Source organism: Rhodnius prolixus, unplaced genomic scaffold (assembly GCF_049639745.1).
Source record: "Rhodnius prolixus isolate KJV_2025 unplaced genomic scaffold, Rpr scaffold_5, whole genome shotgun sequence".
In the NCBI taxonomy this organism is placed as follows: Eukaryota; Metazoa; Arthropoda; class Insecta; order Hemiptera; family Reduviidae; genus Rhodnius; species Rhodnius prolixus.
In genome coordinates this window covers 39,477,004-39,503,749 of record NW_027411624.1, presented here as the reverse complement: position 1 = coordinate 39,503,749, position 26,746 = coordinate 39,477,004, and the positions used below count along the sequence as shown (strand labels likewise).

At 29.7% G+C, this 26,746-nt stretch overlaps 2 protein-coding genes and 1 long non-coding RNA gene across 3 annotated transcripts; 2 read left to right on the top strand and 1 right to left on the bottom strand.

Moving 5' to 3' along the window:
- Positions 1-382: 382 nt before the first annotated feature.
- LOC141458315 (SET domain-containing protein SmydA-8-like) lies at positions 383-9,143 on the top strand. Its single transcript, XM_074136120.1, has 8 exons — positions 383-685; positions 809-955; positions 1,765-2,061; positions 2,140-2,307; positions 2,692-2,918; positions 3,221-3,366; positions 4,046-4,250; positions 4,447-9,143. The coding sequence occupies exons 1-8, from the start codon at positions 642-644 to the stop codon at positions 4,707-4,709; spliced, it is 1,497 nt and encodes a 498-aa protein (XP_073992221.1). The 5' UTR covers positions 383-641; the 3' UTR covers positions 4,710-9,143.
- nSyb (neuronal Synaptobrevin) lies at positions 6,140-26,544 on the bottom strand. Its single transcript, XM_074136180.1, has 6 exons — positions 26,359-26,544; positions 20,631-20,754; positions 20,464-20,542; positions 19,685-19,764; positions 18,638-18,689; positions 6,140-9,713 (listed from the first exon to the last, which is right to left on the bottom strand). Coding segments are annotated over exons 1-6 (486 nt in total). The 5' UTR covers positions 26,361-26,544; the 3' UTR covers positions 6,140-9,564.
- Positions 18,385-20,470, top strand: LOC141458348 (uncharacterized). The gene is made up of 3 exons (XR_012460893.1): positions 18,385-18,718; positions 19,832-20,004; positions 20,288-20,470. It is a non-coding gene; the product is annotated as an uncharacterized lncRNA (long non-coding RNA).
- Positions 26,545-26,746: the final 202 nt, after the last annotated feature.

The following is a 26,746-nucleotide window of genomic DNA, read 5'->3' as shown; positions in this document are numbered from 1 at the left end:
GCGATTAATTTGAAACGAAAATAAATGAGTGGCCAATTTTTTTTATTTTAATTTTAATTTGAACAATTACTCTGTATTGACTTATTTGTGATCATTGTACACATTTTAACTTAATTTCTCGTAGCTGAATATGGCATTTATTAAAGGAATTCTTTATAAAATTAAAGATTTTTATAAGTTTTCAAATTCCTACACTACGGCCTACTTCCCAGTCAATTATTTGTACTTTCTTAATCTACAGTTTTTCAAGTCGTTCATTCTTCTTCAAAAATAAAAAGGAAATTTCATGTAATACAAGTTTTGTGAGTTTAGATAAATTTTTCTTCCAGTTATTAGTTTTCGTTTAATAATAAAAAAGTTTTCTTATTACACAATGTGTATTTAATACATGCATTTTCTGTTTGTTATTGATTTATTATGTATTATGTTTTTAAAGCAGCTTATTAGGAATTATTAGACGGAAATAGACTAGATAAAGCTACTTATCTTAAAATCTATTTTAGTACCGAGTAAGATTGCCAAAAAGTAATCTATGAGTATCAAAACAAATAGTTATTCTTTAACTTTGAAGCTACCAAGTTAGGGTTCAGAGGAATATTGCCTTCTCATTTTAATTGGGTTAATGCATTGAAATAAGCAGAATGGTTTCAAAATTTTTTGTTAAAAAGAACAATAAAGTTGGCAGGTATGTTTGAGTTTTATAAAAACATTAAAATAGATAGGACAGTTGTATAAGGGTATATTATACTATATATATAGGATACATATATTTGTTAATCTGTGACACTTTTATTTTTAATTTTTATAGGTACTGTACTGCAGCGTGCCATTTAAGCGCAGGTGAAGCAATATTTTGTGAAGAAGCATTCTCAGTTGGTCCAAAATCTGGAAGTCCTCTGCTTTGTTTAGGATGCCACAAGGCTCTAGATGAAGTTAAAACTTGCAATAAGTGCAGGTAAAATATAATCACTGGCAGTTTGCACTCTTTTACACCTACAACAAGTTCTGCCATCTTTTTGAGATGGATTTTTAATCGAAAATACACGTTTTGAGGTCTTTTCTTTTCTTGTGTATTTGAATCGATGAATCGCAGGAAACTTGAAGTTATTAACTATTTTTTTTGTTCTATTTTACCTCCTTGGATACTGAAATCTACAGAAAGTGCGGATTTATTAGAGCGATTTTCTTGAATTTGGTTTCTTAAACTTCGGTATAGTAATATCTCATTATTTTTATTGGAAACTTATAAAATTTTATGGAAAACGTTCACTCCACTGCTTCTCTTTAAACTTACAGCTTACTCTAAATTTATCCCTAAATTTGTTTTTGCTTTTAAAATTAATATAACAGTTCTGCAAATTTTGTGTGTGTGTGTGTGAGAACTCAATGTGTTGCCGAAATTTCGGAATTCAAGGAAAGAAAAATCACTACTGATGTGAGGCATCTAACATAAAAGTATATGTATTAGCATTCTCTTGGATTAACAGAATCCACATGGAATAAGTAATTAAATCCTAATAATGTTTTCTTTAAAAATAAGACCTTGGATTTAATTCTTTTTAACTTTTCTTTTAAATATTCTTTAACTACTTTTAAATTTCTAATTTGATTTTCTTAATTCATCAAATAATAAACTAAACATTCTCTATCTGCACATTTAAAAAATAAGAGGTATAATAATATTGTTCAAAAACCAAATAGAACGTCACAAAATCAATTTTATACTTTTACCTTTTTTTTGGTTATCTTATTGTTTACTTTTAGGTGGCCAGTATGCAATGAAGAGTGTTCAAAACAAGAGATCCACAGCAAAAATGAATGTGCAATATTTTCTTCAGTTGGTGTAAAATTCAATCTAGATGGTGATGCTTCTGCACAACTAGAATGTATTACAGTATTACGAACGTTATTGGAATCTGAAAGAGATGCAACAAGATGGAATGATGAAGTGGTTGTCTTGGAAGATCATACCAATGATCGTAAAGCACGACCAGAATTTTGGTCGGCTGAACAGATCAATGTTGTTGATTTTTTATATGAAAAATGTAAGCTGAGAAGCAGGTAATGAATGATCGATCTTTACTTCATACTTTTTACTCTTTCTTTTTTTCTTCTTTTTACTTTGCTGATTATTTGTAGATTTAAAAAAGATACAATACAAAAAGTATGCGGTATTCTAGAAGTGAACTGTTTTGAAGTAATTACAGAAGAATATTCTTCAATTAGAGGCCTATATCCAAAACTAGCAATTATGTCCCATAACTGTGTGGCAAATACAACACATTCTAAGATTTTAAATGAACATAAGTAAGTATTTGCTTTTTTTCATGTTTCTGTCATTAATTTATATTTAAATATATTTTTCTTTCTTTTCTCGTTTATTGCTCCTGAAGTGTTTATTTTAAGAAATGTAAGAAAAGAAAACGAGGGTAAAAAAAATTCTCTCGTTTTCACCTAAAATTTAAAATTAGTAATTTGTATCCATACCCATGATGCACTTCTAGACATACTCCATGATTTTCTTTAACTTGTGGCGTTTTTGCTATTTTTTAAACAGAACTTTTTCGTTAATTGCAAAAATAAAAAATAAATAAATAATACCACAGTTAATACAAACAATTTAATTTACTCCATTAAGTACACCCATTGGTGCTAGCCTCTAGTTTTGACAAGGACTGGCTACTTGTACAGGATGATTGTGAGAACAACTGTAGCAGTAAAAGAAGGAGATGAGCTATACTCTTCTTATACAAGAAGTACAGAATCAACATTACTACGTAGGGTAAAATTGTGGGATTCAAAATTTTTTCATTGTCAATGTCAAAGATGTTCGGACCCAACTGAACTAGGCACTCATTTAAATACACTTAAGTGTACAAAATGCGATAACGGACTCATCTTCTCTGCTGATCCCCTAGGTATGTTGGATGGTTACGTAAGTTTAATGGGTTGTTTTTAGTTTTCTTTTTGTTAAATCAGCTGTTTCAAATAAGGAATAATGTTTGCTTGACTTCACTGCTTTAAGTACTAGTTTATTGCCAGCATTAGCGTTCTAAACAATCCTTTTAAAACTTTCATACAATTACTACGTAAATTCAATTAAATTATAGCAGTTGATTAAAAAATATTAATGCTTGAATTTTAGATTTTCTAAAATAGTTTTAATAATTTATAAGATATTAATTAATTAAGATTATTAATTTAAGAAGTATATTTTCAGACAATGATGCCCCTTGGAATTGTAACCTATGTGATAATGCAATAACTGCTGCCGGTGTACAAAAAGTTTATAAAGTGGTTCAGGATGAACTTGAAGAACTGGAACAAATTCCATTTGGTCCAGAAAAAATAGAGGCTGCAGAGAAGGTAAATAATAATTACTAATCACTTATCAACATTAAAACCCCCAATTTATAAAACGGAAATTTTGGCTTCTTAGTGAGCTGTTTCAATAAGTTGAGAAAGAGGAGAAAAAAGCTTTGTGACTTCCATCCGATTGTCCCTTAAACGAAATTGCCCGGATACCCCAACCCAGTCGGTCTGCCGGCTCATTACACCACCAGTGTGCTCTGAATGCCCTAGCAAAGTCAAGAACCATTTGCAATTAATGCCAGTTACTTATCAACTTTGAATTAACCTGTTTGGTCTTAATAGCTAATAAGACCTCACTGTTTGCGAAAATGACGACTCTAGAATTGGTTCTCTACCTGATTTTTGCAATCAGCTCTGCCTCAAATACCAGTGTTTAAGATTTATTTTTTGAATTTACAACTTATAACTTTTTCGATAGAACAGTACTGCGAAGGTGGCACCTGTCTAACTAGTTATAGTATTTATTTTTTAATAAAGAATTGTTTTTCTCGATGTAAAGGCTCCCAGAGATTTACCAAGAATCAGAGAATTATATCTTAACTACGCAGCACAAAGACAAAAAAAATCTTTCGACTTCGGTACTAAAATGCTGTTTCCTTTGAGCCTAAGCTTTGCATTAATTATTTATTGTTTTGTAACTTGTGCATTTCAATATAGTTCCTTTATTTTGTAGCGATTGAAGCAGTATAAAAGCTTCTTACATCCGAGGCATGCTTTCAAATTAGCTTTATGGCATGAACTTATGCTGTTGTATGGAAGAGCTGAAGGCTACAGTCTTGACATGTTACCTGACATATTACTGGAACGTAAAGCTGAGATGTGTAGAAACTTGCTACAAACCTATGATGTCATTGAACCTGGATATACGAGAGTGAGAGGTACATAGTCAATAAAATTCTAAATGCTGTAAAAAGTCTTTAAATATTTTGAATACTGGAGAGTTTTAAAATAAAATGTCCTTAAACTTAAGAGACCAATTTTACCCCTATAATTAAATCGTACTCATTGGGGCTTTGGTCAGCTTAGGGCTTCTCTTCTCCTTCATTAGTTAATTAATTACTTTACTAACTTTAGGAGTGACATTGTACGAACTTCATGTGGCGTTATTGCTGTACAACAGAAGCCAGTACGAATATAGAGTATTAACTTTAGATAAATTTAAAGCAGAAATGAAAAAAGTTGCTGATATATTGGAAGAATCGGGAAAAATTCTATCATTAGAACCTGAAGGTAGTCAAGAATTTACTATTGGATTATCAGCGCTGAATTCAGTAGCACAATTAAGAGAATCTGTTGAAAAACTCAAAGAAGAATCAGAGAATAAAATTGATGAATGAGTTTGACTTCTAACAAACCTTAACTGAAGTACAAACTGAGCATATGAAAATAGTTTATCAAAGATTTTCTTAAATATTGTTGTAAGAAATCTTACCTATCTATTATTGCTAGTTTTTGAATAGAGAGTATGTTTTGAACAATGTTATACCAAATCTGTTATATATATAATGTGCCCATATTTGAACTTAATATAGTTTTAAATTAGTGAACGTAGATATTTTCGGTAATTTAATTATCATCAACTGCATAAAAATAAAAATAATAGAAAATCATAACGCTTTGATTTCCTAGATCCAGTCAATCCTAGTACGATTAAGGTTTTTAACTCTAAGGCGGAGGGCAAAATCCCCCCTAACTTCTAGGAGCACGCCAAGAGAGTTGACGATTTGTCGCATAAGCCAGCCAGCATTGTGATAATCCTCAATCACACATCTCTGTATCTTGACGATAATCTTCAAAAAGTGTTAATTGTACTCATTATTTGTATTATTTTGTTTAAATAATGTTTAAAAGCATGAAATATCAAAATTCCAAGTTGGAACAACTGTACTAGGGCACAACAAATAAATGGGATTAAAAAATATATTCAACTTGAGAAACATGAATGGCGATCATATCCTAGTGATGAAATTCAAAGGTCGATCATTTGGTCACGAAGCCAGGGGCGTCTCAGTCGTGTTCAAGGGTTGGATTGAACAATAGTTGAGAGCAAATTTACAAGAGGATTGGAATGTTGTGACAAGTTTTGTGGTGGCATTTGGTGAGTACAAATATAAATAGATAATGAAGAGTTAAGTTACTTACTAGGTAGCGTGTATTATGTGACGAAGCTTTTAGAATGTAAAGTCAATATACTATTTATGTTCAGTTATTGGTAGGGTTCCAGTTCGAAAGACCAAATCGTGCATAAAAGTAATGGTACAAACTCGTATATCCTAAAATGTTACTTTTAAAAGTTTTTTAAAAAGTCTAGCTAGGAGTTTCTCTTTTAAATTACAGTACGTTAAAAACGTTCAAGTATGTATCTTGTCTATGTACAATCTCAAAAACAATTTGTTATTAATTTTTGCGCATTAATGCTAAATGCAAGATAATTCTATTGGCTTATCACTATCGTTTATAACGTTTTCTTAGGAAGTATTTCTTTTGATGATGTTCTGAGGGAGTAGAAATGTCACGTCTCCTTCTACAGTATCCATTCACTACATATTAATAGGGTACAATTAACTGCAGTAAATGAAAGTCGTGTGATCACACTAAATTTTTTAAAAATTATTTTACATTACGTGATTTTAATTGGCACAGTTTTTTTTTTACTTTGTGAGAAGGTTTGGCAATGCCGCTTTTTAAAAACTTACCTATCTACAAAAAATTATTGAACCAAATGTACGTAAACTGAATTTAATTAGACCAACAAATCTAAATAAAATACTTGTAACTTAAACAGTTTATTGTTATTTTTTTTCTTTTCTTTTTCTTGTTTTATACATTAGGACCTCCCTCTCATTTTTCTTTTATTAATAATTACGCAAATAATAAATCTCATAATTAAACAACAATATATTTTTTTGTGACCTATTTTTCTAAATTTTTTATACTCAGTAATTACAATCTTTCCTATGATTACATTTTTTTTTTAATTTTCATTTTATTAATTCAATTAATTATTCAATTTAAGCTTTTTGTTATTTATTGAAACCCACTTTACCTCTTTTTTTTAAATTGTATGATACAATATTTTGAAGCAAAATTAAAATAATATATTTTACAATTTACTTTATTTTTTTAATTTACTTAAATTTTAATTTTTCTCTTTTAGGCAAAATGACGAATTTCCCTTATTATTCCATTTTTTATTTTTTAAATTAATTTATCGCTTAATATTTATCATATTTTATTTTTTACACAATGACCCCAATTAATTTGTTAACACTACAATGGTTTTTTTTTTTATCTTATATTTTTAAGGGAAATTTAAATAGTGCGATTATTATTACAAATAAGTTTTTGTTCGTTTTAAAGAAAAATTTAATGAAAATATAGAAAAACCAATGTTCACTTTTTATTTACTTTTTTGATTGCGAAAAATGATTGAAAAAGTGAATTATGTAATTCTTTTAATTTCTTCACTTTAATTATTATAATTAATTACGCAGAATTTAAAACACTTTTTTCATTTTTCTTTTTAGATACAAGTGAATTTTTTCTTTTTTTTACTACAAATATAAAAATTTAAAGCTTGTTATAAACTTATTCAACTAAGTGAAATATAAATATTTAATTGTTTATATATTTATATATATTATAACAAAATACAATATAATAACTATAAGAAGAAATAAAATAATTTTGCCATTCTAAACGTTATAATTATCTATATTTTCTAATGTTTGGTAACAGTAGAGTTTACTTTTTTTTTCGTTTTAGTGTTATTTTTACTTCTTTTTTTTAAAGTTTTTGTTGATTACTTGCTAAGAACTAATGATAAAATTATATATACATAGAAGGCGAGCCCACCACCCAAAATATATTTTAAACATTAGTTTGAAGTTAAAGAAAAAAACATAAATAATTTGGTCGATTAGTAGGTAATATGAATTTTAAAAAATGAGATCATACTGCATTTCATTTAGATTTTTTTTGTTTTAATCTTTTCTAAATGTTTGTTGCCTTTAAGGGAATATTTCATTTTTGAAACAAATCCATTTATTTAGAATCTGCAAATCCAAATAAGAAGTATTCCTTTTTCCGAAATGGAATTTTGATCTAAAAAAAATTAAGGCTTAATTGGAAGACAATTTTAGCACTCTAAATATATTCAAAGGGCTAATTATTTTCTGCAATATTACTGACCTCAAAACCTCTGATTAACGTTACCCAGATGATTTTGACCCGAAATGTGCCATCGAGTGTTTACTAATTTATTTCTTATTAAATTTTAAGTTTTCTATGGTTTTAAAATACATTTAAAGTTACGATTAGCACACATTTTCACTTCCATACTCAGTAAGATAATTTTCCTGTATTCGGTTTTGAAATTATGTGTGTACATCCCATTGCACCACTTCTTGAAATTTTTTTTTGGGGGGTTGACGTCTAGAATAGTCAGCCTTGCTGATTAGTATTTTTATGAACTTTAGATGCAAGTACAATTTAAAAAAAAAAAGTCTGAAGGATGTTTTCAAATTGTCAACTTTAGGAAATGAATTTTTCCTACGAATTAAATATGTACTTATGTCACCCAAAATCAATGAGCTTAATAGCAATAATACGCCATTGGGAATTCGCTTAGGGAAACAAATGCACTTGGCCTGCAAGTAAGATACTGTATACTTCTTGAAAATATCTTATATGGGCATATGCGCTGGCAAGATACACCAGTGGTTAGTACTGTTTTCATGCAAATCTTGAGTTCAAATTTGGGTTTCTTCCCCAAGCCCTAATTAGGGGATTAGTTTTCCCGAAGAGCCAATGTTCTCTTAATTAAAGCATGATCTACCTTAGCTCCACTTTATCACTATCCAACCCTTATTATTGATTTAGAATGCATATTTCAATCCGATAAATATGGGGTGTGAATTTAGCAAAGAGTAAACTCAAAGAGACTTAAACGGGTAACTGAAACCTCAAGAGATATTTTCCTATAAGGACCCATACTTCTATTTATCATTTAAGGTAATAAACGTTAAGTGAAAACCTTAGATGTACTCAACATCCTAAACAACTACGGTTCTCTTCTTCCTGACTTTTCTTTGTTTAAATTAATTAACCATCATTATAATAAGCTCCAGAAATCTTTACTAATCTATCTCGAAACAAGAACCTCTTTTTTTTAAATAATAAAATGAAGAATGAAAAGTCTCAATAGAAAACAGGATCATTTGCCGTAAGATATTTTTCTCAAACTTTTTATGAAATTTAGCGTTCATTAAGAAAATGATGGAAACATTTTACTTTTGACAGTGCATCTCATCAAAAATTGCACCACTACAACTGCAGTATAATTTATTTTTAAATAATGATACCTACCAATCAGGGTCTTGGAATTTTTACTTATTAATTAAAAAAAAAAAAAGAGAATAAAAACATTAGGCATTTTCCACTTCATGATGAACAAAAAAATTAAAATTATTTAACAATATTTGTCAAATACGGACAGGTTCTTACCAAACAAAAATATTTTTTTTTTTTTTTTTTTTTTCAACTATCATGCGAGTTTAGGTTACGGGCTCACGAAATTACTGTTTGTATTATTATATATACTTAGTTTTATTATATATATTTGTAACAAAAAGCCAATTATTTTTGGTGCTTTTATTGAATTATTATAATTGTATTTAGTTGTGTAGCTGATCTTTTCTCTCTTTTTTTCTTTCCTTTAAAATAAAAACATGCCCTCTAATTTTTAACTATAGTCCGTTTTTAAGTTAAGGCTTCCTTCTTTTCTTTATATTCTCATTTTTTTTGTTTATTTTATTTTTTTAAGAAACACGCTTTTTTTTCGATCAGTAAAATGGATAATGTATACACATAGAAGAGTCTTAATAATAATGGTAATAACGAATACGAAATTAAATCAAAGAGTAGTAAGTTTTATAGTGAACTGAAAATATTAATTTAAGTGTTCAACAAGTCGATCATATCAGGAACTTAAAAATGAAGAAGTACATGAAAGTAATGACAATATTTTTTATTACTTTCTTTCTTTTCTTTAAAAACCAAAACATTTTATAGAAGTAAGCACTGAAAAAATGTAAGGATAAAAAAAGAAAAGGAGAATCTTCTAAATTGAATATCATCAACTGCCAGTAATATGGATATTGTTTCTTTTTACTTCTTTTCATTCGCTTATCCTTATTTTGGTTTGTGCAGAGTAGAGGCTGCAGGTGCAGGTTGTGGAGCCGGCGGAGGTTGTACAACTGGACCTGGTTGAACGTTTGGTGGCATCATCATGGGTGGTGCCATCATCTGTGGTTGTTGTTTCTCCTCAGGCATGAATTTAGCTGTAACAGAATGAAACCTCCAAATGTTCTGGCTTACCTTTGGTTTTGTTTTCCAGCTCTTCAGTAAAAACTTTCAAAACAAGTTGCCACCTCAAATGTTATCGTATTTAAACTAGTATATTGCAATAAAAAATTCAAACTAAAAATTTTAGAAAAATTAAGCAAAAATAATAAAACAATTTCGCTAATCGTTAAAAATAAAAATAAACGGGAAATTAAATGAATTAATGTGGACCTACAACTTTACTGGATAACGTGGCGGCATGTGATCGAATATCTGAGATAGACCGCAGAAAAGTATGATTTGCGGTTAACAACGACGATTATCACGCAGGCGAGAATGACCCTGTAGAATATAAGCGTACAGGTAGACAAAAGAGTCTCTCAATAGTTGACCAGAGAACGGAAATCGTTTTGCCGGTTCTCTTTTTAATGTATTCGCTTTAATCCGTCAAGTACCCATCAGGTTAAAAGAAGCAATAAATAAAATCAATCAAATGGCGCATGACGGTAGTATTCGCTGATGACTTGTGAAAAATCTAGAAAAGGACTTCTACTTTGAAAATTTATCAAGTTATGTAGCTGAATGAGAATGAGTTGGAATACTGTTTAATACTAATACACTAAAATTTTGGTAGCTTAAAAAATAGATAAGATTCGGAGCTTCGAGTTAGAAAAAATTTTAACCTCACTTTTAATGGAAAATCCTTCTTCAAAATGTGTGAACAGCAGCTGGGTTTCAAAAGACCATCAAAGAGATGGTTGTAAAATGCAAAGGGTTTGGTGTCGACAATATAGAAAGAAGATAAACAATTGTAAAGTGTGGAATATACTAAAGATCGAGCCATTAGAATCGTGAGTAATTTATTTTTTTATAAGATTTATTCTTTGTGAGACTAAGTATGAAGATATGAAACTAAGTATCAACTAAGATAATGAACACGACACTAGGAGTCGAACGCTGAACTGATTTTCTCGATTCAAACTCTCTCAGAATTGAATCAGAATAATAGCTGCTGTGTTTTCTTTACTTAAGCTCAACGTTTACTATGACTTTCTCTAGCATGATTCACGCAAAGTTTACACTTATCAAGCGAGATAAGTAGAATAATGACGGCAGCATGTCAGTTTAGATGTTCCTAAGCAAATCTATCCAGCCATTCTACTGTGGATGCTTTCTAGAAAATGCCATTAAGTGAAAAACAACTAAAACCAGTAAGTTTTCTTAAAATATGAACTTTACTTTTTGAACGAGATTTTCCAATAAGACGAAAAACCACTTAAGGAAAAAGTTGTGATCTTCATAGTCGGCGGGAACTAAAGAGGTACCTTATTATAAACAAATAAACTAGATGGAGCACTTTCTTGACTCTTGCTCTTTACCAAGATATACTTCCTTTCAAATTTTTAATTCTTAATATCTTCGATTGCATGTAACTAAATGATTTAATTGTTCCCTCGTAAGAAATAAATAATTATGAATCCTTAGCCAGCAATTCCTTTTGGGTTGGATTATTCTAAAATACTATTTGTTTGTTTCTAGATTATAAATTTCAAAGAAATGTAAAAACAGGATTCAGATAAAACAAATCAAAAAGAAAGTAAGCAATAATGCAAATGAAAATTGCAAAGTAAGATCATTCAAAAAGAAGAAATACAATTTCATGCTCTTAAGAAGCACATAAATAGAAAAAGTTAGAAAACGATTTTAAAAGAATTAAGGAAAACTAAGCAAGTGCTGAAATAATTTAAAAAAAAAACACACACACGCACACACTTAAATATTTAGTATAAAACTTGGCAAGGTAAAATTTCTAAATTGTACAAAAAACCAAATTTGGATAAATGTTATATATTTTTTTAAATTTCAAACATTGGGATGTTTACAATTCAAGATTCGCTTGGTTTTTAAATAGTGTAAAATACCTGTGTGCATATATTTTTCATATTTTCTAAATGCATTTAAATAGGCCATTAATGGAACAATAATTCAAACCAATATAATTGAAATAAAAAGTTTTTTTAATAGTTAGTTAATTTTGGCAATACAAGTGCATAAAAAAATGCGAATTTTTTTTCCTATATAATTGTATCAACAAAAATACAAGCAAATTATAAAATTGCTATATTATTTTAAGTATTTCATTTAATAAGTAATTCTTTACAAAGCATTCATTCCACTCAATATTTAAAAATTAAATCCCTTATAAGCAAATAATTTCGGTTTTAAATTATGTCTACAAAATTTTTCGAATAGATATGGCTTTCATTTTACCTCAAAATCTACAATTATTTTAATTAATTAAGCTAATCTATTAATTTATTTAAAAACAGAAAAAAAAAAACTGAGTTATTCCAAAAGAAGCAAAAAATGTAAAACTAGCGCAACAAATTGCTGATTTATTTAAAATTTATCATGCCTTAAATTTTATGATATAGATTTCTTATAAAATAAAGGAGAGCCGAATAATTTGTTTAGTGTAGAAAATGTTAAGTATAAATATTTAAACGAAAATAAGCAGTCGAAAACTTTTATTGCATTCATAATTTTCCAAATCAAAGCAAAAATATATTTTCACTCGGTTGCAAAAATATTGAATTAATTTCTACTTTTGAGATATTGAATTTACAACTTTGTCAAATTACAAGAACAGATTAGTTAGTGCGCTGGATTAAACAACACTACCCCACGCAGGTTCGAGTCCAGCTGGAAGCCCCTAGCTTTTCTTATAATTAAGAGCCTCATCATCAGCGCAATGTCCGATGATAGATAGTCTTTTCTATCTGCGAGAACACCGTCCAAAGATATTGACAGTGCACTGAAATGTTTCGGGCACCACTGGACCTTAGAGCTCAGATTTAATTTTTTTTTAAATATTGCCAAATAAGACACCAACTATTTTGGTATTTTTAAGTTTTGTTTAGAAGATAAGAAAAAGATAAAACCCTAGCTGTAAGTTTAATTCTTCGCGTGTTGTAAAAAAAAAAAAAAACATTTTTGACCGCTCCTCCAGAAAGTAATTTTTCATTTCTTTGTTTATTATTTTCATTAGTTTCATTGATTTTAAATCTCTAAGAAAGCACTGTATTATGAGATCCTGAAATTCTCAGTACTGTTTTTAATCGTTTGGACAGAATAATAAAGGAGCAGCGTCCTATTTTTTTTTACATCAGCCCGTATACTGCCAGAGGGATGTTTGAAAAAGACCAGGGGGAAAGAACTGCCCTTGCACTTTTACCCTAGAATCTTTTTACAAGGCAATTGGTAAAATCAATATCTCAATAAATAGAACGTTCCGTTTCTTGCCCCTAGTGTTTTATATAAAGTTGCTTCTAAAATAACATTTAATTCTGATCAAACATTGCGATAAATGTAAAGAGTTTTAAATATGCGAATATGTTCATGCGTAAGAAATTCAATAATAGAAAACAAATTAATAAAAATTATTCAATAAATAAAAAATGAATTGTTGTATGATGCCAATAAACGTTATATAAAGGTGCATGCTTCGTGAAAAAAAAACAAAATTCTGAATTTTGAAATAAATATAATGATTATGCTACTAAAATTCTCAAGATATTTCAAAAGTTCTAAATTTGTTTAAGCTTTTAAGCACATACCACGAGAGGAGAAAAAAATCATCTTTAATTTAACTTTACTATTAGTCGCCAATGAATTCATAAACCTAGATTGTCCAATAAGGTTTTTTATCGGAAAATTAACAAGATTTGCCAGTTCTAAGAGTTCTTAGATACCTTTTTTTTAATCTCATTTAATAATTTTTCTAAACTTTCCTAACAGGCTCAATTCGTATCATTTAATTAATAATAAGAATTAGCGAAAACCTAGGCTATTATTTTAAAAAAAAAAAAAAAAAAAAGCTGTTATTACCAAGAGCACGACGACTACTTGAATTAGAACAGAATAATTGTACAGGTTGCACAACATTAAACTGCCCAAACATTAGAGAAGGCTACGTCATTTATTTAAAATATTTATTTATCATTAAACTTAATTTTTTTTGAGAATATTTAAACAAAAACTAATTGCTTCCTAATTTTATATACCATTGACTCCATGTTTAGAAGTTTTTGGATATAATGGATGGGTTTTTGAACTAAGAAATACAATTCTTAAACGGTTGAAATAGAAGGACAAAAAGAGCTCCTGTATTTGAAGTTTATTCCTCTTAGTCTTCTTTTTTTTTTTTTTTTTTTTATGTCTTCCTGTTCTGTTTTTATACTTAAGAGTAATCTGTATTCTGACAATTTCCGCAGTCTTCCTTTTTCAATGAAGGCAACAAGACAGACTAAGCTTAGTAGTTCGAAAAACTCATCATTATACGCTGACTCTTCAGTTTTTTTCAATATTTTTTCTCTCCCTGTCACTTCTGGATCATTGCGCCAATTATTGACAGTACCCAACACTCAACGACTTCCGTTCGCATCAACAGCCTTCTTTATATATGACAATCGTAATTGGCGTGAGAGAATGATCTAAAGTTAATTACCATTTAAAGCAAAAAAGCCTGCCGTTATTCTTTCCATGATTTCTGCTTTTAAAACATTTTCCTTTCTAAGCATTTGGATTTCAAACTATTGCAGCCTAGGAAATAGTGCCCTTTTTTTCTTTTTTTGTTTGTATTTTGTTTGAGTTCCCCATTATCTTCTTAGCATGCACTTAGCCGCCAGATCGTTTACTTCACTCAAATGTCAGATCCTTCAAGTTTATTTAGAAAATTTATCATCCACATCTTCCACAGAGAAAATTTTTCCACAAAATTGAAATATAATAATTAAGTTTTTATAAAGATTTGATAAAGCATGCTGGAATGCTGGAGAAAAAAAAAAAAAGAAACTGGTCATAGTTAAAGCAAAGAAACATCTGTACAATCTCAGATACCGTCTATGATTGCGGACCTAAACAGAAAATATCAACATTTCAGATAATAGTTTGTTTATAAGATAAATTCTTTCCACTCCAAACTAGGATCAATCAAGAATTTACAGCTATTAATGTAAAAAAAAAAGTAATTTCGGCGTTTAATATTAGAATCTTTACTAATTAAAGATGAATTTTTCCTTCATTGGTGTGTGCCATAGGATTAGTATGTCTCACGTTTATAATGGTTTCCCTGTACATAAATCTACTCATGTATTTGTTATAGTTTCTTTTAAATTTGACTAAATAACTGTTATATTTGATTTCGTTTTTAGTATTATAAAAATGATAAATACATTTTTTTTACACAACCTACCAACTAATGTTTATCAAAAAGCAAGTATACATATTTTACAAAATTTAATGGGACATAATTTTATAAACTTTACTTATACTAATGGAAGATAGATTTTTCAAATCTTTATAATCTAATATTCTAAAGTTTAAAATATTTGTAAAAGCAAACTTTTTATTTCTTTTTAATTTTTAGATTATATAATCGAATGCTAAACGTGCTTATAATCGCATTCAAAAAACTGATTGAGTGCTTGCCTTAAGATTAAGTTTTAAAGCGTGCTTTGTGAATCAAAGCATAGTTTTCCCAATTATTAATATTATTTAATTTATTATTATTATTTAAATTTGTTTAGAGAACATAAGATGAGGGGATGGTGAAAGCAATATTTGACTAATTAACAAAAAATTAAATGTAAACTCAACTTAAGACATAATCTTAAAAAAAAAAAAAAAAAAAAAAAAATTAAATACGAACAGCCCCTCGTAATTGGAAAATTTATTTTTGAAATAGTGATGTATGGAAGAACTTGGCCCAGGTAAGATCGGTTTCCGGAATTGCTGATCTGTTAAGCGAAGATTCTTTCACAACTGTTGAAACAATGACAGAACATTTTCCCATACCAAATAATTTCTGAAAAGACTATCTTTTTAGCCATTCTCGTAATGTAGGTCTTCTAGGGAGGTCTGGTTGACGTTTGGTCTAACTGGAGTGACATCTGACAATTATTTTCTATAAGTGTCAGGTCATGCGGGGATCTTGAGCCACGAGGAGGTGGATGGGCTAACCAAATTTGGCACCTCTACCTCTTTTTCTTCGGGCAGAGATGATTGCTTGCAAAAGTATGTAGAGATTTTAAGCTTATACAGCTTTGCAACATTTATCCTTTAAGAAAAGCTCAATAGGTTATCGGCAATCAGGAAGCCCATTAGCGATGCAGGGTTGACGGTGAGATGAAGTTGCAAGTTACACGCACTTCTTTCAGACCCTGGTTGTAGCCCGTACTGGCTTGGTTTTGTGGTTAATAAAAAGTATCTTGGCAAAATGAGATTCGCTGGGGATTTGTATAAGAAGATTGTCAGTATGAGATACAGGATTTTAGTCGAAATAGGTATCTTGGCAAAATGAGATTCGCTGGGGATTGTATAAGAAGATTGTCAGTATGAGATACAGGATTTAAGTCGAAATAGGTATCTTGGCAAAATGAGATTCGCTGGGGATTTGTATAAGAAGATTGTCAGTATGAGATACAGGATTTTAGTCGAAATAGGTAGGCGGCGGAATGCGTAGGCTTTTTCTACTTCATATAATTGTTTGATTTGTTAAGCCAGAGATTAAACCAATGATGCTCATGTCCTGGACTGGCCTTTTGTGCATGACTTGATTTGAGGGGCTCTGTTGTTATTTTCCTTTGGGTTAGCCATACAGGTCCGGAAGATCTTTGGATAGAGAGGGTTTGATCCCTAATCACGGGCAAATAATAACAATGAATAATGTCTTCGCCCAAATAACGCCCACGCAAATAGGAAAAAGATTTTATATCTGTTGCAAATTCAGAAGTATTTGATAATCGTCTCGAGTCATATCCATTGTATACATTACTTTATTTTTTAATTTCAACAAATTATTAGAAATTTTGTATTAACACCGTGAATATCGTCAATAATAATTAATAAAAATAACAAAAATAAAAAACAAAAACAGAATATGACAGTTGAATTTAGATTTAACCCACAAAGAGTAGCTGAAATTGACAACAAAAGCAAAAAGCAGGGTTCTCAAGAGAATGTTTATTTACATGAAGAAAATAAATAAGTAATATATCTTAATATTTTTTGAGTCCCTATTGAAAACCAAACAGAAGCAAATATGAAAAGATTAAGATTTTAAATTTTCTAGCACCATTATGAAATGAAGAGCACCTTGGATTATGCAAAATTATTAACTAGCAGCCAATGATCAAAATAGAAGCATATTAAAATTCAAAAAAACAGTTCAAGAAATATATTTTTTAGATATTCCCAAAAACAACACTAATACTCCAATTTTAAGATGTTAATGATAATGATTTTAGTTGATAAGACTTTGCAAGAAAAATCACTTGTAAGTCCTAAGCAGTAAATGACAAAATGTACTGAATGTTTGAGAATATCCACAGGTCTTATTGTAATAGACTGGCTCACTTTCTGACAAAAAAAAAAAAAAAAAAAAACTGATTACAGCAAGAACAATAACGGCAGATTGAAAATTGATATAGTTTAGCCGTACGTAGATAGCCTCCCGAGAAAGTTGTTTCAATGGAGGATTGTATGTGGTCAAGAATAAGAGGGTAACCACTGCTGCATAATAGGCCAAAGAAATGCTAATGATCTGCAGGGCACTATACAGCTGAGGAATAAGAGATTTGGGAAAAACAATTTTAGGTTGACCAGATATGATTTATAAGGGTTTTAAACTTTTTAGCAAGGAACTAAACAGTAATTTAGTATAAGTGTAACTAGCGTGTAGCAACTTCGAATATTGCCATTATTAAGGACTGCGTGATGACCCTTAAATGAAAATGATCAAGCTTCTTCAATTAAAAAAACAAAAGAGAAAGAAATAGATTATTACAATCACCTAAAACCAAAATGTTTTATTCTGCCATATAAAGAGGGACACGCGCAATGAATCTAGCCCAAAATTCTATATCTAAACCTCAGCTAATTCAATAAGTCCATAAAGATTTCATTTGTACATAAGAAAGAGTTAATCTCAAACCCAAAGGAAAGTGCGATATGAAATGGATAAAAAGTAAATATTAAAAATAAAAAGAATAGAATCGAAATAAATAAAAATAAAAACTACACAAACTGAAAACAAATTATGATTCAGAGTTGGCAAGAATATCTTTTAAAAATATTAATTATTTAAATAGTTGTTATTTGCAAAACAAAAGCCCAAGCACTCTTGTTGGCGTCGAAAGCAAAATTTAACGAAATGGATTTATTTTTACCGTCTTATTATTTAAATTATCAACTAATACCTAACATTTTTTAACATGATTATGTATAATATATATATAAAAAAAAAACCATTTCAATTGCCCGAAAAAAAAAATAAAAATAAAAATAACTTTATATATGTATTTACATTTATATGAACTATTTTAAAAATTCATAGAATTACTACTTAACAAAAACAGTTGACAACAAATATATTTCTTTTTTGTTTCACTTTTTAGTAATAAGTTATTTATAACTAATCAATACTATAAATATGAACTTTCTTTCATTTTTTACGTATATTATATAATTATTTATTTGAACTTACAATCAAACGCACTTATTGATCGTTGTATGCAAGTGCATTTTCTTTCATAAACTCGAAGCAAAACATTAACAGATCGTAACAGATGTACAAGAATGAAAAGTGAAAAAACAGAAACAAAAAAAAATGACACAATGAGAGAAATATGTTGGAAATATTTTCTTTCTTTTTTTTTATAATATATTTGATGAAGAAAAAAAATATATTAATTTTTTTTTCAAGAATAATTACATGCAAGTAGTAATTTTAGGTTACCATCCGAGCAACCATCAATGGCACTTGTGACGTTTTTATGCATTGTAAATAAATAGAAAGAACAAAAACAAAGATAAACAAAAAAGAAGTAAATTTGAAGCTCTTTGGTTTAGTTAAACTTACCCACAATAATCGCCAGTATTACAAGGCCTATAACTCCCATTATGATCATCATCTGATAAAAAAATACAATATTATTTTTTGGTGAGATTATACAATATGATATTTCATTTATTTTCTGATTAAGACCTCTTTCATACAATTAGGTTTTTTACATAAATTTTTTTGAAGGAAACCGCATAACATAAGGTTCTTTTAGTGTTCGAAGTATTAACAGGTTTTCATCCGATATTTACAAAGATCCACCTCCCAACTATACCTCACCATTTTTCATTGTTACTTAACAGAATGGCATCATTTTTTACCAACAATAGTGAGGTAAAGTTTATAATATATTTAATTCCAGACGCCACGATAGCCGAGTGGTTAGAGGCGAGGCCCGCAAAGATAAGAAGAATAAGAAACTGGGTTTGATTCCCGGTCTAGGCCTTGGATTTTATTTAATGGTTAATATGAGAAAATTACAGTAAAGTACGTTAGCTCTGTCCGCGACACCAAATTTGGCAGTTGGACGTAAAGCCAGTCTGAAATAGTAGGCAGTTCATTTTTTTAATACTAGCTTCTCCCATCTTTAATCTGACAATGGAAAAAGTGATTGGGGGCTCTGGTTGGCAGACCAGTGGACATATCTTTACAAGGAAGTGGAAATCGAAAGGATATTCTATCTTCGTTTTTCCACGAAATTCGGAGAAAAATCTATAATTTGCAACTGTACGAAAGGCCTCTGGATTGGGAATCATTGATAAGAAGGAAGTGGATAAGAGGAGGTAAGAAAGAGGAAGTGTCAGTGATTGACTTTCAACAATCCTTTCGGGGTGAAAAGCTCCGTCTAGTGCACGGTAGTAAGGACTCTGAAAGTAACTTCCCTTCCGTATTTCAACCGAAAGTGTCTAAAGAGACTGCTACAGATTAATGTGTAATCTTCCACTCCTCCTAGTCCTACCCTTCTGATTTTAGTTTGGGAAAAAAAAACCTAGCGTGAAAGAGGTCTAAATTTGTAATCAAGAAAATATGCTCAAAGAAAAAACAAAGAAGTTCTGTTAATCTTACCTTTAAGTTTTGTAACCAGAATTTCCTCTTTAATTTTCCAGCCTGTTGTTCAAATTGTGATGCTCCTTGTTGTAAAGCATCTACAAAAAAAAACAAAATTTTTTATTTTTTAAAATCCTGTTGAAAAGCAACATCTCTGAATTTCAGATGGACGAGGAGATTAATTTGAAAAATTAAGTGACTTAAATGTTATAGGGAAGAAAAATATTAAAATTATATGATCTGAAATTTTTAGAAAGCGTCAGAAATATGAATTCTATTAAATTATCAAAATTTATTTTACTTAAAAAAATAAATAAAAGAGTTAGTTCCTTCGAATGGTAAGCATCTTTATATTAGTTTTTCTGAAAATAAAACAGACTTTTGTTATTCAAGTATCATGAACAGTAATATTAAGCCAAAACTTCTTGTTAAGGTACCACACTTTTATTTTAATTATGATTGCATTATCGTCGCGTATGCTGAATTTCTGAAATAATATATAAAGTAGAAAATTATTTGTAATTTAGCTAAAGCATAATAATAATAAATGATATTTAAAAGAAATGAGTATTTTCTAATAGTACGCTTAGGTTTCAATGTTTTAAAATCGGTATTTTGCAGATTTGTTGCAACTGCATTGCCGAACTCATAATGGAGAGCAGCTCTAAATCGTACTATTATTAAAGGCGCAGGGCTGTTGGAGAAGGTGAGAAAAGGTCAATATAAGGGTTCAACTGGATTTAATTGACACACTCATATTAGAATAAAATCAAGAGTAAAATGAGAATTCACCTTACCTGCCCTATCATCTAATTCTGATAATTTTTGATCTCTTTCAAGAACCTTCTCCACATTGGTTTTCATAATATCCACTACCTAATAATTAAAAAAAAAAGAAAAGAAGAATAATTATAATAAAAAATTGATCATATCTTCTGAAAAGCATTCATATATCAAAAAATACCTCATCGACTTGAGCTTGTGTCTGTTGAAGCCTCTTCTGTGCGGCAATCTGCTGTGGAGTTCGAGGTCCCCCAACAATTCCGTCATCTCCACCACCTGGAGCTAGTCCCGCTCCCTCCGTAGCCCTTGAACATAAATGTTAAGTTAAATAAAAACAAAAATCTGGTGAGAACGCATTCAAATTTTTTTTTTTTTTACTTCGATTCTCAAGATTCTAATTAGTGTTTAATTTTAACAAATGTTCTTTTACTTTAATGAAGCACTGTAAAGAGAAACAGTGTTTTTTGAAGGATGAGTAACGTGTCACCTTAAAACTCCACTTAAAATCAGTATGGAAGAAAAAGTATTTCTAACCTAAGCGATAGATCTTTACCTGAGTTATATTCAAAAAATTGTCCACGTTGTCTACAATGCAGCAGTGATTGTACTGTGCGTCATCGAAAAAAGTTGTTCACTTTATAACTGATGGTCGTGACTAAGACGGCTCAAGTGTGCATTTCAGATAGGTAGAGTAATAACTGAATACTAAATCCGTCTCAACAAAAAAATTATCCAATAATAAGACCGAAAAGCCGAATTAAGTTAAGGCATTGAACTATCAGGATGTATTTTTAAAAGAAAATAGTAGGTAATATTTGAAATGGCTAGCACTCAGTTGCCGTACATCAGTCCTTCATAATCTTTGTGAGAACCAAAAAAAAAGAAGCATTTATAACGATTTATGCATAAATACAGCCGTTTTTGAGAAAATTACCCAAAACTGAATAATTTGGCACTTTCAGCTGATAAATTTTGCCCACAAGATTACAAGATCTCCTCCTAGTGGTGACTAAACACAATTATTAGAACATAGTATGTATGTTAAAAAAACTACTAAAGAAGCTGAACATCTATGCTGAAACTTTTAGCAATTCTAATTTGTTTTTATTGAACAATCGAGCTCAAAATAGAGACAGTATACGCAAAATGTATTTTTATTTTTTTCGACACAAAAGATGGTTCGAAATGTTTTCCCACAGTTACGTTACAAGAAATTTTAAATGTTTCTAAAATATACTTTTAATTTCTTCTTTCTGCGTAGAACTAAACGGAACATATTAGATAATCAATAATCAAATGTCTACAGACATTTTTTTCTGCATCAAACATATTTAACATCTATTTTTAGCGTCATAGACACAAATGAACGGAAGACCAGTAAACTTACTTCAATTCGAGCTAATTTTTATTTAAAAAAAATTAATTATACTTTTTACTGTTTAATTAATTATACTTTTGCATCTGTTGGCATGCTAAGATACACCTCTGTTAAGGAATTTAACCAAATATTTCATGAATAATTTAGGACAAAAGAAATATGGTTGTATAATTTAAACGATCAATATAATTAATTATTCTTCGTGAGTATCAATTGTACACAATCTTTTTTTTTCTTAAAATCTTTTATCAAATCCTTTACATCTTCTAATTTTTATTGATTGGGAAAAGATGACGAGGAAATCTTTGGCTCAGAACTAACTGCTAACATAAAAGATTATAATTGCAAAATTGGAGAATCATGGGTTCCACGCTTTTCTCGAAAATCAGAGAAATAATGTACATACATGGAAGCCTGCAGAGATGTTACAATTCATATTGCTGTGTACAGGTATTATCAATTATTTTATTGAACATTTTTTAGGCACAATGTGACTTAAAGATAGCTACGATAGCCTAAATTAATTTAGGGCATTCTAGGGGTGTGCGGTGATTTGGTTGACATTTAAAGAGTGATGTCTGCGAAATGTTATCGCCCTGATATATACATGATAATTTTAAAGCTTGGAGTTGCTAAAATTCTGAGTTTGAGGGAAATGTATTAAATGGAGTTTAAAGAATTCTGAACTATCTTATGTATTATGTATCTTCCCTTTCGCGTTCGTCTAAAAAAATGAAATAAATAAATTGTAAAAGAATGTAGTTTCCTCTAAAGTATCATTTCGTTGAAATGAACAGTTTTACCGTCTGTATAATTTTAGTAAGAATTATATATGTTTCAAACTTCAAAGTTTGCAAAATTTTCTAATCGAGAATTGTAGTAGTAAGATATATTTTTCAAATATATCTTAAAAAATCAATTTGGCATTTTTATTCATGAAAATTATAATGGTTAGAACGTAATATATTTAGTTCAATATTTTCTAGTAAATATTTTATAACTTGTGAGGAGTATTTCACGATATAAACAATTCTAATTGCAAATTTTCCACAAATGTGTAAATGTACTCGTATTAGGAGAAAATAACTTCTAATTTACGGTTTGCGCTTTCAATGAAATGTTATACAGTTGTCTGAGAAAAACCAATAAACTCAAATGATACTGTTATAATGACCTTTAGGCAAGGGCGGACTTGTAATTACCAATTGCCCGGCAATATGGAAGAACAATCATGGGGGTGGAGAGTGCGTAAAGATCGTGGGATTCTCTGTACCTGGTGAACCCCTAGTTAGTAGATATTAACACGTGACCTTTACTTCATTAAAATTGGGACGTCATGTGAGGGTAGTATGTGGGTAGTCACTGCAGAATATCTTGCTGTTATTCGGAGCGGAAGTAGCAGAAATTGTATTTGTGGGAATGACGCAATTTATTTTTACGCAGTTAATAAATATTAAAGTAGTCTACCGCGATTAAAAATCTTCGATCTGTGAAAAAAACAAAAATACGCCAAGTGCTTAAAACAGGCCTTCGCAAGTGAAGCAAATCTTGGCGCTTGTTGAAATCGTTGAATTGACAACGATAAAATACCTCAAAATCCGTCATTTAGAAAACGCAATTGAACATACCAGCTTCTTATAAAAAAGTATGTTACATGTGCTTATATTCTCAAAATACTACACCTACATCTTAAGATAAAAAAAAGTTCATCATCCAATATTCCATATAAAATTAAAAATTCCGTAATGAGTGTAAATTGAACATAATCACTGTTGTGACTCTCGCTAAAATCGTAAGTGGTGAAATTAGTAACCGAATACTCCAAATACTCCCGTGACAATTTAAAAAATAATGTATCAGATCTCTTAAAACTACACTGGTAGACTTGACATGGCAATCAATTTGGGAAAGTAAAAGATATACTGAAGATAATGCTTCATGCCTGATTCTCGGATACTTAATACATAATTACCCACGAAAAGCCTCTTCAGAAAAACCGGGAAAACTCTCATTTTTGGTTCCTGTGAAATAAAAACAACGTTATAACAATATACGTTAATAGTTTTATTAGTCACAAGGCAGTGCCTTTATTCAATTTTGATCACACTCCGGTCGGGCCAAAGATTCTCCTTCGGGTTTGCTTTATACCTGGTATTCAGCAGACTCTTTTGCATTTTCATCCACGACGTCATATTCTTTTGCTTCAAAACCCTACAGTACTTTCATCTGTACGACAGTATCCTTTTTCCAAATATTGTGAACTTTTTTTTTAATATCTCCTTTTCAGTATCGTCTTTTACATTATATTTTCCATCTGCGTCTTTATAATCTGTATTTTTGTTCACTTCTTTAAATTTTTATTTAATTATATCCTCATTTTTTACTTTTCTTTTCGTTTTACTTCCTTCTTGACTGTTATTTAATGGCTTTCCTTTTTTAGTGATTTCCTTTTTTTTTTATCAATTGTGTGTTCTATCGGCTCACTACGAATGCTCTTCTTTTTGCTCTTATTTTGTTGCCACTTGTAGGATGCCCACCGTCATTAAACTCTTTTTCTGATAAGCAGGTTTCATCTTTAGGATTTAATAATTTTTTAATTAATTGGTAATTAAAAGCTTCACTAAAGTTAGATTCTTCGGGAAAAAAAGGCAGGGACTCTAGCGATCACCTCTTCAGCAATAGCTCTAAGTTGGCTTTTACTACATTTTCTTATTTGACAATTTCCTCACGCTCCTTCTCTAAAGCGCTACCACTTAGCTACCATGTACAGCCTACCTCTTAGGTAAAGTAAATCTTTTGCAGAGTTGACCACGGCTATAAATTAGTTTCACAGCCGTGGGCAATGTTTCCTTTGAGAATCAATCAAATACATTTTTATTAAAACCAAATAAAAAATCGTTTTCCTGGGTTTCGGCACTATTTTGTCAAATAATAACATCGTTGTACCGATAAAGGTAAAAAATTGTATTTATTTAACTACTAACTATTCCTTTGACAAAAACGAAAACCTTTCATTTTAATTCATAACGGCAGTGCCGTTATTATTGTAGTTTTAATAATCCCCAAAATGGATTAAAATTATTGAACGTTCATTCTAACCCGATTAATCAATATTTTTGACCTTTCTATAAACTATAAAATTAAAAAAAATTCTGACAACTTTATTTTAAATGAAGAAACTCTTACCTATGATAGTATTATTTTGTAATAAGACTTTTAGGCTTGAACCTATCGTTATGGGTTCAAAACAAGTGCATTTAAATAGCAGGAGAATATTTTTGCTACAGATAAAATATTCAGAATGTGGAAAGCTACGTCTTCTCACATTTGATCCTCTTTCTACCTCCTTCGAAAATATAGATACCGGTCAATTTTAATTCTAGTCCCTTTAGAAATTATGCGAAGTAAAAAAAAAAATTATAACGCAAATAAGAAATGATAATATTTTTAAAAAATATTAAATCAATTGAAATTGTACGAGCCCTTGGTTTGTAAAATAAAAAGTAAAAGATGGAAACCAACAAAAAAACTATTAAAACTACAAAAGGCACACCCCTATTCGGGTTGAGGTTCTCAAAATGATTTCGACAGATCCAGTAATATTTTTCTTTCTGTTGCTTTTTTAAATATAATTTTAGTGCTATTTAGATAATCATTTGGAATTAATATTGTATTCTGAATTATTATTTAGCCCTATGCAAAAATATCTTTAGATATTTTAAGAAACGCCTTTAGATTCTTATAAAAAAAATTGTGAAAGATAAAAAAAGATACGACAAAAACGTATAAATTGTGTACACGAAATTATACAATTATTTATTCTTTTACAAATAATGCAAACAATGTAGCGCTATCAATTAATTTATGAGATAAACAGAGAAAGCAGTACCCTTTTCTATGAAAAAAAAAGGTGGATTGACCTTTCTCCTTTATGAATTTCAAAAGATGGCTTTTTAATCTTAATAAAGGTTTTTTTTGTTTGTTTTATAATTCACGATTTATTTAGAATATATTATTTTACTATTAGTTTTAATATTAACTAATAATCATTTATCAAATAGTAAAAGAGAAGAATAATGTTTAAAAAGTTGACAAAAAAGAAATATACCTATGTAAAAATTAAAAACAAATGAATTTATTTTTATATGTTCAATTAAATTCTTTTTAATTATAAAATTATTAAGTGAACGAGAAGAAAAAAGAAGAGTAAACTGTGTGACTTCACACACCCACTCAGTTCTATTGATTTATCAAGTTCGGGGTATCAGAGTTATTCCCAACTAATATGACCACTTAATATTGGTAATTCTAAAAATAGAAAAAAAAAAATTATAACAAATAATAAGATCATTTTAAGATTTAATAAATTGGATTGAGAATGAGTAAGGAATTTATCATGAAATTTCAAAGTGCGCCAACAGAGGGAGAGCCGGATCTATAGTTTGCACAATATATATACATTTTTTTTTTTTTTCTAAGGAACCAAGTAGTTTTGTGATAAAATTAATAGAAGACAACCAAAAATACTTACATCTCTGGAACAATGGAGCGATGAGAGAATCCTCTTCCACGCAGTAAAACTGTCGCACTGTACAGGAGAACTTCTACAGCCTTTCTACAAGAAGTAGCAAATCAAACAAGGTTCAGCTTTTGTATTGACGATCAGCTTGTTGTTTGGCTGCGACTGCGGGGAGTACCCTGGCTTAGCCGATCGATAGCTAGAAACTTTTGCGCATGAATGCCCTAGCATACTTACCAATGCTTACTGAATAAGTTTCGCTTTTTTTTAAATCTCTTATTTTCTATTGTATTTATACAAAAATTACTATAAGCTGCGTTTACAGTGTTAAATGAATTAGTAAAAAAAAAAGTATTCTCCCTATTTTAAGTAATTTGTGATTAATATTAATGGTATGTTC

What these genes read in the sequence shown, in the direction of transcription:
- LOC141458315 (XM_074136120.1), top strand. Translation starts at nt 642, where the DNA reads ATGGTTTCAAAATTTTTTGTTAAAAAGAACAATAAAGTTGGCAG. An exon ending in AAATAGAGGCTGCAGAGAAG is followed by an intron (nt 3,367 to 4,045) that starts GTAAATAATAAT and finishes TTTATTTTGTAG; the next exon opens with CGATTGAAGCAGTATAAAAG. An exon ending in TGGATATACGAGAGTGAGAG is followed by an intron (nt 4,251 to 4,446) that starts GTACATAGTCAA and finishes TACTAACTTTAG; the next exon opens with GAGTGACATTGTACGAACTT.
- nSyb (XM_074136180.1), bottom strand. An exon ending in CACAAGCTCAAGTCGATGAG is followed by an intron (nt 20,543 to 20,630) that starts GTATTTTTTGAT and finishes TTTAATTATTAG; the next exon opens with GTAGTGGATATTATGAAAAC. An exon ending in TCTGGTTACAAAACTTAAAG is followed by an intron (nt 18,690 to 19,684) that starts GTAAGATTAACA and finishes TTTTTTTATCAG; the next exon opens with ATGATGATCATAATGGGAGT.